Source organism: Panulirus ornatus, chromosome 43 (genome assembly GCF_036320965.1).
Source record: "Panulirus ornatus isolate Po-2019 chromosome 43, ASM3632096v1, whole genome shotgun sequence".
In the NCBI taxonomy this organism is placed as follows: Eukaryota; Metazoa; Arthropoda; class Malacostraca; order Decapoda; family Palinuridae; genus Panulirus; species Panulirus ornatus.
The window spans coordinates 34,495,238-34,511,619 of NC_092266.1; the positions used below are offsets into that span (position 1 = coordinate 34,495,238).

At 38.7% G+C, this 16,382-nt stretch overlaps 2 protein-coding genes across 9 annotated transcripts in view; one reads left to right on the forward strand and one right to left on the reverse strand.

Annotated features, from left to right (window-relative positions):
• The window catches only part of LOC139762555 (uncharacterized), a 712,972-nt gene that overhangs the window by 179,087 nt on the left and 517,503 nt on the right, over positions 1-16,382 (reverse strand). The gene's annotated exons all lie outside the window — the stretch shown is intronic.
• LOC139762242 (probable nuclear hormone receptor HR3) overlaps positions 1-16,382 on the forward strand; it is a 56,855-nt gene that overhangs the window by 22,976 nt on the left and 17,497 nt on the right. The window contains exons 6-7 of the mRNA XM_071686839.1: positions 8,371-8,524; positions 8,736-8,855. Coding sequence (XP_071542940.1) covers positions 8,371-8,524; positions 8,736-8,841 — 260 coding nt within the window. The 3' untranslated portion in view covers positions 8,842-8,855. The remainder of the gene's footprint in view (positions 1-8,370; positions 8,525-8,735; positions 8,856-16,382) is intronic.

The following is a 16,382-nucleotide window of genomic DNA, read 5'->3' on the forward strand; positions in this document are numbered from 1 at the left end:
GTATATACATACGTGTCCACGCACGCAAATATACATACCTATACATCTCAATGTACACATATGTATACACACACAGACACATACATATATACACATGCACACAATTCACACTGTCTGCCTTTATTCATTCCCATTGCCACCTCGCCACATATGGAATAACATCCCACTCCCCCCTCATGTGTGCGAGGTAGTGCTAGGAAAAGACAATAAAGGCCCCATTCGTTCACACTCAGTCTCTAGCTGTCATGCAATAATGCCCGAAACCACAGCTCCCTTTCCACATCCAGGCCCCACAGAACTTTCCATGGTTTACCCCTGACGCTTCACATGCCCTGATTCAATCCATTGACAGCACATCAACCCCGGTATACCACATCGATCCAATTCACTCTATTCCTTGCCCTCCTTTCACCCTCCTGCATGTTCAGGCCCCGATCACACAAAATCTTTTTCACTCCATCTTTCCACCTCCAATTTGGTCTCCCACTTCTCCTCGTTCCCTCCACCTCCGACACATATATCCTCTTGGTCAATCTTTCCTCACTCATTCTCTCCATGTGCCCAAACCATTTCAAAACACCCTCTTCTGCTCTCTCAACCACGCTCTTTTTATTTCCACACATCTCTCTTACCCTTACGTTACTTACTCGATCAAACCACCTCACACCACACATTGTCCTCAAACATCTCATTTCCAGCACATCCATCCTCCTGCGCACAACTCTATCCATAGCCCACGCCTCGCAACCATACAACATTGTTGGAACCACTATTCCTTCAAACATACCCATTTTTGCTTTCCGAGATAATGTTCTCGACTTCCACACATTCTTCAAGGCTCCCAGAATTTTCGCCCCCTCCCCCACCCTATGATCCACTTCCGCTTCCATGGTTCCATCCGCTGCCAGATCCACTCCCAGATATCTAAAACACTTTACTTCCTCCAGTTTTTCTCCATTCAAACTTACCTCCCAATTGACTTGACCCTCAACCCTACTGTACCTAATAACCTTGCTCTTATTCACACTTACTCTTAACTTTCTTCTTTCACACACTTTACCAAACTCAGCCACCAGCTTTTGCAGTTTCTCACATGAATCAGCCACCAGCGCTGTATCATCAGCGAACAACAACTGACTCACTTCCCAAGCTCTCTCATCCCCAACAGACTTCATACTTGCCCCTCTTTCCAAAACTCTTGCATTCACCTCCCTAACAACCCCATCCATAAACAAATTAAACAACCATGGAGACATCACACACCCCTGCCGCAAACCTACATTCACTGAGAACCAATCACTTTCCTCTCTTCCTACACGTACACATGCCTTACATCCTCGATAAAAACTTTTCACTGCTTCTAACAACTTGCCTCCCACACCATATATTCTTAATACCTTCCACAGAGCATCTCTATCAACTCTATCATATGCCTTCTCCAGATCCATAAATGCTACATACAGATCCATTTGCTTTTCTAAGTATTTCTCACATACATTCTTCAAAGCAAACACCTGATCCACACATCCTCTACCACTTCTGAAACCACACTGCTCTTCCCCAATCTGATGCTCTGTACATGCCTTCACCCTCTCAATCAATACCCCCCATATAATTTACCAGGAATACTCAACAGACTTATACCTCTGTAATTTGAGCACTCACTCTTATCCCCTTTGCCTTTGTACAATGGCACTGTACACGCATTCCGCCAATCCTCAGGCACCTCACCATGAGTCATACATACATTAAATAACCTTTCCAACCAGTCAATAATACAGTCACCCCCTTTTTTAATAAATTCCACTGCAATACCATCCAAACCTGCTGCCTTGCTGGCTTTCATCTTCCGCAAAGCTTTTGCTACCTCTTCTCTGTTTACCAAATCATTTTCCCTAACCCTCTCACTTTGCACATATATATATATATATATATATATATATATATATATATATATATATATATATATATATATATATATATATATACATATACTTTTACATATTCGCCATATCCCGTGCTAGTGAGGTAACATTAAGAACAGAGGACTGAGCCTTAGAGGGAATATCCTCACTGCATGAGGTTACACCATGAGTGTTAAAACACCTTTGTTTAAATACCATTAGACATATGGTCTCTTTAAAATCTTTTCATTCCAAAAGAGTCTATATTTCCCTGCTATTGAAAGTAGCACAGCTTTTGCGTGCAGGAGCTTCAGGAAAGAGGGCCTGGGTAAATATATATATGTATATATATATATATATATATATATATATATATATATATATATATATATATATATATGTGTGTGTGTGTGTGTGTGTTTATGTTTGCAGTTGTGGATATATATGCATTTACTATATCATTTTCTACAAACTTTATGTTAATGTAGGAAGATATCTGTACTATATTAACAGATTAGTCCTTCAATAGAGACAGACCTATTAATTATTTTCTCATGCATATATAAGTCTAACTTGCACTCTTGTCATTACCTATCTCCCATACTCTCTGACAAGACGGACTTATGACATAAGAGCTGGAAGATCTGTGAAGAGTTTTTTCTGAGAGTTTGGGTTGAAATACGATCTTGAGGTCCACTGTTGCTGCCGCTTGATGATGAAGCAGTTTTGCTCACTATATATATATATATATATATATAGATATATATTTTCATGTGTTTACTTCTGAACCAGTCTTTTGTATTTTGTCATTCATTGTCATTACTGAATTGGTGAGAATGATGTAAATCTGCAAATAATAATGATGATGACTGACTGATACAGAAATCTGGCATAAGAGCTTGATCATACTGTCATATGCTTTGGGACACACTCTCTTAGTATTGTCCTTTGATTGCTGTTTGCATTAACAGTCTGGCACATATGGCACTAGCACTTGTTTTGCTATCTTGATTTGTTCTTTTCTCTAACTTATTTAAGAAATATTGACCACAGATACTTTGACTTTCTGTATCTACTAGTTGGAATTGAAATCCCATGTATTTTAGATGTTCATATCTTTTGTTTGCCATGTTTCAAAGAACTGCATGAGTCCTATGCTTTGTTAACAGAGCATAACCAAGAGAAAATCTAAAATGAATTCAGGTATTATGATGAAATATATTATAGGAGTAGATTAATATGCAGATAGGGAGAGAGTACAGTGACTTGAAATTGGAAGTAAACTGAAACTAGAAACAGTTGCACATGAGTAATCTTAAATTCTGAGGAATGGCATACTTGGAAGACTGTGATGCCAGTTAGAATATCTGTAAGGGATTTTATGCATGTGTGAGAAAAGACAGTTAAGAGCAAGAGATACAAAATAAATGGAGGGGTCTGACATTGCTGTTTAGTATCACATTAACATATATAGGTAAGCTGTCATATTTGGTGTCAGATTAAGAATGGGTAAATGTAAGTTATGATTAGAGCATTGCAGCAGTGCAAAATAATGACCTTAGGTATCTGCAACTGATTTTCCTTTGTTAACTTAGTCACATGTTGAATTAAGTCAGATTTGTAAACTCCTTTGAAGGTTTTCAGAAAAAGGATGTTAGAGTTAATGCAAATAAAAGCAAGCAAGGTTTTCATGTTTTAGAAATTGCTGACAGGTCAGGTGTAAAGTTAATTTTGAAAAGTGATTTAACAGAAATGTGAATGAATTTAGGTATTTTGGAGTAATGCTAGATAGTACTGGAAAAGCAGAAGTTGAGTGCCAGATAGTGCAAGTAAAAGATTTAGGAAAGAAGAGTTGATGAATAGGAAAGTTCATTTTGCAGTGCAAAGTAGGAATAGTCTGTTGAACCTGTTCTCTAAAACCAGCAAGGCCCTAGAAGATGTGCAAAACTGTATACATCACTTCACATCCAGAAAAAAAAGTGTGTTTTGATAAATTGAATGTAAGCCAAAAGAAAGCTTGCCTTATGTACACTACATATGTTTAGATAAAGGTAAAAAAATGAGAATAATGGCAGTGATGGTGATATACATAATGATGATCAAACATTTTCTGCAAGGGACAAATTTTGGTGAAATCATTGATCCACATGATGATTGCATATGAAACAAGTTTGAAGAAAAGTGATCATGTATGAAAATGTTGAATTATGTGTAATTTCTGATTGATTTAGATGACTTAGAAAAATAGAAAACTGCTGTATGAAAGTGATGAAAGACTATCCTGAAGATGATACTGATTTGGTGGGGAAATAAAGCACCTCGTGTATTTGGAAAATTACACAGATGAAGGACAGCGAAACCACCAGGATCTTTGTAAAGTCATCATCCAAGATAAGATTCAGTTTGCATTCCTTAATGTAGAAACAATAATTCTGATAATTTTGAGCCTAATGATGTCATACTGCTCAGGAGAATTTAACATTTGACGTCAAGAATGAATTGCCGTTCCATTTCATTAGTTGTTGTGGGAGCAACTTTCCCCTCCTATCCTATCAATAACTGTTCTTTATGATTCTTTCCTCTAAACTACCCTTTTTATTCTATCAGTATATGATGTCTCTTCATCTAACCCTATTCATTGTTGTGCTTATGATTCAACTTACTTTTTCTACTCTCTTTCCTTTAATACTCATTATCTTTCTTTTACTGATCATTGCAGGATTTCAGAATGAGGAAGCAGTAACCTTGTAAAGCTTAGTAGTGCCATAATACAGTATCTCCCTTTTTCAGAATCATTTGTTTCCTTGTTAAATTTCAAAAGACCTCTATTCATCCATGTAATATGATGAACATGTTGGGATAAGCATATCCGCTTTCTCATGAAAACCCCTTATTATCAGCATTTCAGGGTCTGCTTCCTAAAGGCTGGGATTGCTGTATAAGTGCCATAATTATTCGTCTTGTTAGCAGCTATTTCACATCTAAAAGGGTTTTATTTGCTCAGTCATGCAATGGCTCATCCTTCACCTATGTTAACCAGAGTAGAATCAAAAGCCCTGTGACTCATTAATTCTCATGGCATCGCCTTTCTTCAAGCTTTCCTCTCCATGCACTGTCATGTTGCTGCTTTTTCTCTTTTTCTATAGATATTATTCTGGCTAATGTTCTTGTGAATTTATGCATGTGTACCCAATCCCAAGGTTTGGACCTGATTGGCTGTTGCTTCCCACAGTTTCTGTCTAGAGGCCAGTCACTTGAGGATTGGCTGTTATGATACCTCCTCCTTCCCTGGAACAGCTAAGCTGTGGAATTTTCTTCCTTATTTTTTTTTTTTTTCCCCTCTTCATATGACCTTTCTTCTTCTTATGAATCAGGTCTACAAACACTTGCAGAGTCCTGCTTAACTTCTACCTTCTTTTCCTTTTACCTTTTTCTTTCATCTAAGATGGTCTTGATTGGGTCATGTTTTGCCCCTACCAAATTGATCACTATTAAAAAAAAGAAATAAAAGACTGTGCTGCAAGTTAAGCTATTTTCTCAGAGCATTGTGTGCATTGAAAGTGATAAAGTTTATTTGCAGACATCATCATTGACTTTGCCTTTCAAAAATCATGAAAGAAAGTGTCATGAAATTTACTGTTAAAAATTGTGATGTGGAAACAGTCGTACTAAAAAGTTATATTACTTCCATTAAGCAAGCTGGTGTTTTTAACTGTTTTATCACTGCGCTGATATAGTTTGGTTATTAGCTTCACTCCTCTGCCTTTGTATAAATGCAGATATAAATGATTTATGCTAATTCTTTCTATGTTCCCTCTGTGAGAATAACAAAATTTTTCATTGTATGTGTCCTCTTAAACTTAACCTAGCACATGGTCTCAGAATGTTATAATCTGAACCTGTTCAGCTCACCACTTTGAGAAAAACAATAGACCTTGTGTGCAGAAAAATATTTTGTGAATAGAATTGGAAGAGCATACATTCAAGCTGCATTGACAAATCAGTCCAATTTGCCAGGTGTATGTATATAAAGCATGAACAGTTTTGGATGTACTAATTTACGTTTTATGTGAATAATAGCAATTATTAGTTGATCTTTATATTTGTTCAGTTGACATTTTGGTCATTGGAACAGTTACTTAATAATGTTAACTTTACATTGATATCTTGTTGCCGAGGTATGTTGTGCATTTTTACTTAGGTTACAAGACAACAGTTCTGAAGAACTTGACTCATAGTATACACTGCTGCACAAAATTTTGCTGTTCAGCATGCTCCTACCTGGAGCTGTTTTTGTTGGTTTTAGCAGTCCTCATTCTCTTTCTTTGGATCTGCCACTATGATGTTCATGACTTATAAGTGTAGTTATTGTATTCTGTCAGTGCAGTGTATTCAGTCTGTGCTAGCATCATTGTAGTCTTGAGGACTGTTCAGTAGTCTAAAACTGCCACTGTGTATGTACTCCATACAGTGGATTCTGCTTTATGCAGAGTTTGTTAATGATAATGGTAATTGTGATAAATATAGTGGTAATTCTTTCTTTCATATGTTCACCATTTCCCACATGAACAATTTAGCGTTAGGTACAGATGAATGGACTTGATTTTTTCTTGCATTTTTTGAAAAGCAATGCGGAAGGGGAGGATTTCCTGCTTCCACTTCTATGATGCGCTTTAGATATGTGGGCTGTATTCTTTCCCCCCATCCCCTGGGAATAATGATGATAATCATGATGATTATGATGATATAGATAATGATGATAAAGATGTCAATAATATTGGCAATGATGAAATAAGTAACTCTTATTTTATGATATAGTCAAAGTACTGTATTTTTCAATATTTCGTTACTTCAGCTGCCTTTAAGATTTTTTTACAATTTTGCAATAATCTTTACACAGGACAAATGTGATTAGATTAGTGTATATAAGCTTGGATCTATGTGTGCTGTTTTGAAAAAAATATATTTTTTTTTATAGATACATTCAGATTTTGATACAGAGTATGTCTGTAGGTCATTATCTCTCAGAATGGACATGAGGGAATACTGACCTTGACACAGTGACTAGAGATTTGTATTTGTTGTATGGTGTCTTTGATTTTTCTTCCTTTTCCTTTCACTGAGACATACTTTTGCATAACTTAACTGATTTAGCATTGCATTGTTTGTGATACTAACTACTGTACTCTGCTTTGTGTGACATTTGTCAGCTCACTGTAGACATGACCTCTGAATCATCACTGTTTGGAAAGTAAAATCCACCGTAAGTTAGTTATTGCATAATTGATATTTTGCAACTAATTTGTTGCTATTAGCAACATTGAATTTGTTACAATATTGATATTTGTTTAAGTTTAAAGTAATATCATTACAGCACAAGTCCCTCATTCCTTGTGGTGATTTTAGGTCTCTAAGCATGTTTCAAATAAAAACTAAGCAGCCTTCATGCCAAACTCTTCTGTTATAACTATTTTGATATTGAATTATTTTGATTTTTTCTCATTAGAAAGTAGTTATATTTACTAATTGAATAACTCACTTTTAAGTATATAAATATGGTGATGAAAACAGGAAATTTTCCTGAAGATCACATTGCTTTGGCCTGAAGAATGTCTGAGCTTAGCATCAAGAATCTAAATTTCTTTCTTTGTGCCAGATTTTATATCACCATTGTCTCATGGAGTATCTCTGTGTGATGACAATGTGTTTTATAAGGAAAGGGAAGATATACACACAGGCATAGTTGCACATAATTATTTTTTCAGTGTACTTGATCATGGAAGATTTTTGGTCTTACAGTTGTGTAAATTATGTAAATCATTGTACAAGCCTGTATGTATATTATATGGAAGTTCTGATATGGTTACTGGCTTAATATATATGTTTTTAGTCATGCAAAGTATATTCAGGGTACTAGCAGTACAGACTAAAGTGAAGCAGGTGGGAAGCTGTGCAAGAGATGCATCCCTCTTCCTCTCTGCTTCTAGTTTCACGTAACATTTGGAGACTTTTCATTTGCCTGATTTTTTTCTCTAGTAAAAAGAAAATAAGGCAGATCAGAAATTTGAAAAATTTCTTATACTTGGAAGAGGAATTGATGATTTGTCATATTATATAATAATGAACTGCATGTCATATGCAACAAGCTGCTACTGTACTGAGAGCCCTGTTTCTGTTTGAACAAAAATTTTTGTATGATGAAGAGTTTTCAAGAAATTATTCATCTTGGCTGAATAGAGAAAGTATTACTTTTTCACATGAGGTAACAGTAATACAGACACTGAATCAGATGAGATGCTATGTCATTTGTATTAACTTGTCTGTCCCATGATTTCTTGTCATAATTCTTTTTGTTCAGCCATACCTTAAAAGAGAGTTAATAGATGAGCCAGTAACCAGTCAGATCTTTCATCCATCCTTTGTCAGAAACGTCATTCTTACTCAGATATGATTTTTTTCACAATAGATCGGCCAGGTCTCCGTGGTACTGAGGAGATAGCAAAACTTAATGAAGCTGTAGGACGATCATTGTGTCTGGAGTTGGACAAGACACACAGGTATCCAGTCAAAGGGGATGTTAGTGTTTACGCCTTCCTTCTGGCTAAGATGCCTGCCCTCAGGTAAGACTTTAGATTTAACTTAGATATATTAATTTCACAGTATACATTAGATATTACAAAAGTAAGATACATTACATATTTCAAATTAGTAAATCTTTCTGATTAGCAAAGTTTTAATGAACAGATGTGAACTGTAAGGCATCATAGAGCACAACTGTATAATGTCCTATTCAAATGTATCATTTGTTAGTGTACATGTGTTCATTTATAGGGAGCTGAGTATGCTACATCAGGAAGCACTGAGCAAGTTCAAGCGGGCTGCACCACACCTCCAGTTCTCTGATCTCCATAAGGAAATCTTCAATGTAGATTCCTGAGGTGCCTATACAAGGTGATATAGATGTTTTTCATATTACATGTAAAAATTTCCAAAGTGTCATACTGATGAAAAAAATCTGTGACTGAGATTGGATAAAGGCAAGCATGTATGAATATGTTCGTGTGTATATATATGTACATATATATACAAAGGGAAGCAGTGATAGCTTGTGCAAAAGATGCTTGTGGCATAAGAAGTGTGGGAGGTGGGCAGATTAGAAAGGGTAGTGAGTGGTGGGATGAAGAAGTAAGAAGATTAGTGAAAGAGAAGGAAAAGGCATTTGGATGATTTTTGCAGGGAAATAATGCAAATAACTGGGAGATGTATAAAAGAAAGAGACAGGCGGTCAAGAGAAAGTTGCAAGAGGCGAAAAAGAGGGCAAGTGAGAGTTGGGGTGAGAGAGTATCATTAAATTTTAGGGAGAATAAAAAGATGTTTTGGAAGGAGGTAAATAAATTGCATAAGACAAGGGAACAAATGGGAACATCAGTGAAGGGGGCAAATGGGGAGGTGAAAACAAGTAGTGGTGATGTGAGGAGATGGAGTGAGTATTTTGAAGGTTTGTTGAATGTGTTTGATGATAGAGTGGCAGATATAGGGTACTTTGGTCGAGGTGGTGTGCAGAGTGAGAGGGTTAGGGAGAATGATTTTGTAAACAGAGAAGAGGTAGTAAAAGCTTTGCAGAAGATGAAAGCTGGCAAGGCAATGGGTTTGAATGGTATTGCAGTGGAATTTATTAAAAAAGGGGGTGACTGTATTGTTGTCTAGTTGTTAAGGTTATTTAATGTATGTATGACTCATGGTGAGGTGCCTGAGGACTCTCGGAATGCTTGCATAGTGCCATTGTACAAAGGCGAAGGGGATAAGAGTGAGTGCTCAAATTAAAGAGGTATAAGTTTCTTGAGTATTCCTGGGAAATTATATGGGAGGAGGGTATTAATTGAGAGGGTGAAGGCATGTACAGAACATCAGATTGGGGAAGAGCAGTGTGGTTTCAGAAGTGGTAGAGGATGTGTGGATCAGTTGTTTGCTTGGAAAAATGCATGTGAGAAATACTTAGAAAAGCAAATGGATTTGTATGTAGCATTTATGTATCTGGAGCAAGGTTCTTAGGTACAGTAGGGTTGAGGGTTAAGTCAATTGGGAGGTAAGTTTGAATGGAGAAAAGCTGGAGGAAGTGAAGTGTTTTAGATATCTGGGAGTGGATCTGGCAGCGGATGGAACCATGGAAGCAGAAGTGAATCATAGGGTGGGGAAGGGGGCGAAAATTCTGGGAGCCTTGAAGAATGTTTGGAAGTCGAGAACATTATCTTGGAAAGCAAAAATGGGTATGTTTGAAGGAATTGTGGTTCCAACAATGTTGTATGGTTGCGAGGCGTGGGCTATGGATAGAGTTGTGCGCAGGAGGGTGGATGTGCTGGAAATGAGATGTTTGAGGACAATATGTGGTGTGAGGTGGTTTGATCGAGTAAGTAATGTAAGGGTGAGAGAGATGTGTGGAAATAAAAAGAGTGTGGTTGAGAGAGCAGAAGAGGGTGTTTTGAAATGGTTTGGTCACATGGAGAGAATGAGTGGGGAAAGATTGACCAAGAGGATATATGTGTCAGAGGTGGAGGGAACGAGGAGGAGTGGGAGACCAAATTGGAGGTGGAAAGATGGAGTGAAAAAGATTTTGAGTGATTGGGGCCTGAACATGCTGGAGGGTGAAAGGCATGCAAGGAATAGAGTGAATTGGAACGATGTGGTATACCGGGGTCAACGTGCTGTCAGTGGATTGAACCAGGGCATGTGAAGCGTCTGGGGTAAACCATGCAAAGTGTGTGGGGCCTGGATGTGGAAAGGGAGCTGTGGTTTCGGTGCATTATTACATGACAGCTAGAGACTGTGTGTGAACGAATGGGGCTGTTTTTCCTAGCGCTACCTCGCACACATGAGGGGGGAGGGGGTTGTTATTCCATGTGTGGCGAGGTGGCGATGGGAACAAATAAAGGCAGACAGTATGAATTATGTACATGTGTATATATGTATATGTCTGTGTGTGTATATGTATGTGTACATTGAGATATATAGGTATGTATATTGTGCATGTGTGGACATGTATGTATATACATGTGTATGTGGGCGGGTTGGGCCATTCTTTCGTCTGTTTCCTTGCGCTACCTCGCTAACACGGGAGACAGCGACAAAGCAAAATAAATAAATATATATATATATATATATATATATATATATATATATATATATATATATATATATATATATATATATGTATATGTTGAGAAGTATAGGTATGTATATTTGCGTGTGTGGACGTGTATGTATATACATGTGTACGTGGGTGGGTTGGGCCATTCTTTCGTCTGTTTCCTTGCGCTACCTCGCTAACGCGGGAGACAGTGACAAAGCAAAATAGAAATAGATAATAATAATAGAAGGCATATGATAAAAGTTGATAGAAATGCTCTGTGGAAGGTATTAAGAATATATGGTGTGGGAGGTAAGTTGTTAGAAGCAGTGAAAGGTTTTTATCGAGGATGAAAGGCATGTGTACGTGTAGGAAGAGAGGAAAGTGATTGGTTCTCAGTGAATGTTGGTTTGCGGCAGGGGTGTGTAATATCTCCATGGTTGTTTAATTTGTTTACGGATGGGGTTGTTAGGGACATGAATGCAAGAGTTTTGGAAAGAGGGGCAAGTATGCAGTTTGTTGTGGATGAGAGAGCTTGGGAAGTGAGTCAATTGTTGTTCGCTGATGATACAGCGCTGGTGGCTGATTCGTGTGAGAAATTGCACAAGCTGGTGACTGAGTTTGGTTAAGTGTGTGAAAAAAGAAAGCTGAGAGTAAATGTGAATAAGAGCAAGGTTATTAGGTATAGTAGAGTTGAGGGACAAGTCAATTTGGAGGTAAGTTTTAATGGAGAAAAACTGGAGGAAGTGAAGTGTTTTAGATATCTGGGAGTGGATTTGGCAGCGGATGGAACAATGGAAGCGGAAGTGAATCATAGGGCGGGGGAGGGGGTGAAAGTTCTGGGAGTGTTGAAAGATGTGTGGAACTCGAGAATGTTATCTTGGAAAGCAAAAATGGGTATGTTTGAAGGAATAGTAGTTCCAACAATGTTATATGGTTGCGAGGCATGGGCTGTAGATAGAGTTGTGTGGAGCAGGGTGGATGTGCTGGAAATGAGATGTCTGAGGACAATATGTGGTGTGAGGTGGTTTGATCGAGTAAGTAATGAAAGGGTAAGAGAGATGTTTGGTAATAAAAAGAGTGTGGTTGAGAGAGCAGAAGAGGGTGTTTTGAAATGGTTTGGTCACATGGAGAGAATGAGTGAGGAAAGATTGACAAAGAGGATATATGTGTCAGAGGTGGAGGGAACGAGGAGAAGTGGGAGACCAAATTGGAGGTGGAAATATGGAGTGAAAAAGATTTTGAGCGATCGGAGCCTGAACATGCAGGAGGGTGAAAGGCCCCGATCACTCAAAATCTTTTTCACTCCATCTTTCCAACTCTAATTTGGTCTTCCACTTCTCCTCCACCTCTGACACATATATATTCTCGGTCAATCTTTCCTCACTCGTTCTCTCCATGTGACCAAACCATTTCAAATCACCCTCTTCTGCTCTCTCAACCACACTCTTTTTATTACCATACATCTCTCTTACCCTTTCATTACTTACTTGATCAAACCACCTCACACCACATATTGTCCTCAAACATCTCATTTCCAGCACATCCACCCTCCTCTGCACAACTCTATCCATAGCCCACGCCTCGCAACCATATAGCATTGTTGGAAAAACTATTCCTTCAAACATACCCATTTTTGCTTTCCGAGATAATGTTCTCAATTTCCACACATTCTTCAATGCTCCCACAACTTTAGCCGCTTCCCTCACGCTATGATTCACTTCCACTTCCATGGTTCTATCCGCTGCCAAATCCACTCCCAGATATCTAAAACACTTCACTTCCACCAGTTTTTCTCCATTCAAACTTACCTCCCAATTGACTTGTCTCTCAACCCTACTGTACCTAATGACCTTGCTCTTATTCACATTTACTCTCAGCTTTCTTCTTTCACACACTTTACCAAACTCAGTCACCAGCTTCTGCAGTTTCTCACACAAGTCAGCCATCAGTGCTGTATTATCAGTAAACAACAAGTGACTCACTTCCCAAGCTCTCTCATCCACAACAGACTGCATACTTGCCCCCTTTTCCAAAACTCTTGCATTCACCTCTCTAACAACCCCATCCATAAACAAATTAAAGAACTATGGAGACATCACACACCCCTTCCGCAAACCTACATTCACTGAGAACCACTTTCCTCTCTTCCTACATGTACATATGCCTTACATCCTAAATAAAAACTTTTCAGTGCTTCTAACAGCTTGCCTCCCACACCATATATTCTTAATACATTCCACAGAGCATCTCTATCAACTCTATCTTATACCTTCTCCAGATCCATAAATGCTACATACAAATCCATTTGGTTTTCTAAGTATTTCTCACACACATTCTTCAAAGCAAAAACCTGATCCACACATCCTCTACCACTTCTGAAACCACACTGCTCTTCCCCAATCTGATGCTCTGTATATGCTTTCACCCTCTCAATCAATACCCTCCCATATAATTTCCCAGGAATACTCAAGAAACTTATACCTCTGTAATTTGAGCACTCACTTTTATCCCCTTTGCCTTTGTACAATGGCACTATGCAAGCATTCCGCCAATCCTCAGGCACCTCACCATGAGTCATACATACATTAAATAACCTTACCAACCAGTCAACAATACAGTCACCCCCTTTTTTAATAAATTCCACTGCAGTACCATCCAAACCCGCTGCCTTGCCGGCTTTCATCTTCTCCAAAGCTTTTACTACCTCTTCCCTGTTTCCCAAATCATTTTCCCTAACCCTCTCACTTTGCACATCACCTCGATTAAAACACCCTATATCTGCCACTCTGTCAACAAACACATTCAACAAACCTTCAAAATACTCACTCCATCTCTTTCTCACATCACCACTACTTGTTATCACCTCCCCATTAGCCCCTTTCACTGAAGTTCCCATTTGTTCCCTTGTCTTACGCACTTTATTTACCTCCTTCCAAAACTTCTTTTTATTCTCCCTAAAATTTAATGATACCTTCTCACCCCAACTCTCATTTCCCCTCTTTTTCACCTCTTGCACCTTTCTCTTGACCTCGTGCCTCTTTTTTTTTTTACATTTCCTTGTCATTTGCATTATTTCCCTGCAAAAATCGTCCAAATGCCTCTCTCTTCTATTTCACTAATAATCTTACTTCTTCATCCCACCACTCACTTCATCCCACCACATCCCATTCCTCCCCCACTCCCCTTATGTCCTTTGTTCTCACCTTTTTCCATTCTGTACTCAGTCTCTCCTGGTACTTCCTCACACAAGTCTCTTTCCCAAGCTCACTTACTCTCACCACTCTCTTCACCCCAACATTCTCTCTTCTTTTCTGAAAACCTTTACAAATCTTCAACTTTGCCTCCTCAAGATAATGATCAGACATCCCTCCAGTTGCATCTCTCTGCACGTTAACATTGAAAAGTCTCTTTCGCGCGCCTATCAGTTAACACATTAACACATAATCCAATAACGCTCTCTGGCCATCTCTTCTAATTACATACGTATACTTATGTATATCTGTTTTTAAACCAGGTATTCCCAATCACCAGTCATTTTTCAGCACATAAATTTACAACCTCTTCGCCATTTCCATTTACAACACTGAATACCCCTTGTACACCAATTATTCCCTCAACTGCCACATTACTCACCTTTGTATTCAAATTACCCATCACTATAATCCAGTCTCATGCGTCAAAACTACTCACTCAGCTGCTCCCAAAACACTTGCCTCTCATGATCTTTCTTCTCATCCTCAGGTGCATATGCACCAATAATTACCCATCTCTCTTCATCCACTTTCAGTTTTACCCATATCAATCTAGAGTTTACTTTCTTACACTCGATCACATACTCCCACCACTCTTGTTTCAGGAGTAGTGCTACTCCTTCCCTTGCTCTTGTCCTCTCACTAAACCCTGACTTTACTCCCAAGATATACCCAAACCACTCTTCCCCTGTACCCTTGAGCTTTGTTTCACTCAGAACCAAAACATCCAGGCTCCTTTCCTGAAACATACAACCTATCTCTCCTTTTTTCTCATCTTAGTTATATCCACACACATTTTGACACCCCAGTCTGAGCCTTCGAGGAGGATGAACACTCCCCGCGTGACTCCTTCTGTTTCCCCTTTTAGAAAGTTAAAATACAAGGAGGGGAGGGTTTGCAGCCCCCGCTCCCCTACCCTTTAGTTGCCTTCTACGACACGTGAGGAATGCGTGGGAAGTATTCTTCCCTATACCCAGGGATATATATTTTTTTTTTTCATACTATTCGCCATTTCCCGCATTAGCGAGGTAGCGTTAAGAACAGAGGACTGGGCCTTTGAGGGAATATCCTCATATGGCCCCCTTCTCTGTTCCTTCTTTTGGAAAATTTATATATATATATATATATATATATATATATATATATATATATATATATATATATATATATATATATATATATATATATATATATATATATGAAGTATGAAGTCTGTTGTGGATGAGAGAGCTTGGGAAGTGAGTCAGTTGTTGTTCGCTGATGATACAGCGCTGGTGGCTGATTCATGTGAGAAACTGCAGAAGCTGGTGACTGAATTTGGTAAAGTGTGTGAAAGAAGAAAGTTAAGAGTAAATGTGAATAAGAGCAAGGTTATTAGGTACAGTAGGGTTGAGGGTCAAGTCAGTTGGGAGGTAAGTTTGAATGGAGAAAAACTGGAGGAAGTAAAGTGTTTTAGATATCTGGGAGTGGATCTGGCAGCGGATGGAACCATGGAAGCGGAAGTGGATCATAGGGTGGGGGAGGGGGTGAAAATCCTGGGAGCTTTGAAGAATGTGTGGAAGTCGAGAACATTATCTCGGAAAGAAAAAATGGGTACGTTTGAAGGAATAGTGGTTCCAACAATTTTGTATGGTTGCGAGGCGTGGGCTATGGATAGAGTTGTGCGCAGGAGGATGGATGTGCTGGAAATGAGTTGTTTGAGGACAATGTGTGGTGTGAGGTGGTTTGATCGAGTAAGTAACGTAAGGGTAAGAGAGACGTGTGGAAATAAAAAGAGCGTGGTTGAGAGAGCAGAAGAGGGTGTTTTGAAATGGTTTGGGCACATGGAGAGAATGAGTGAGGAAAGATTGACCAACAGGATATATGTGTCGGAGGTGGAGGGAACGAGGAAAAGTGGGAGACCAAATTGGAAGTGGAAAGATGGAGTGAAAAAGATTTTGTGTGATCGGGGCCTGAACATGCAGGAGGGTGAAAGGAGGGCAAGGAATAGAGTGAATTGGATCGATGTGATATACCGGGGTTGACGTGCTGTCAGTGGATTGAATCAGGGCATGTGAAGTGTCTGGGGTAAACCATGGAAAGCTGTGTAGGTATGTATAT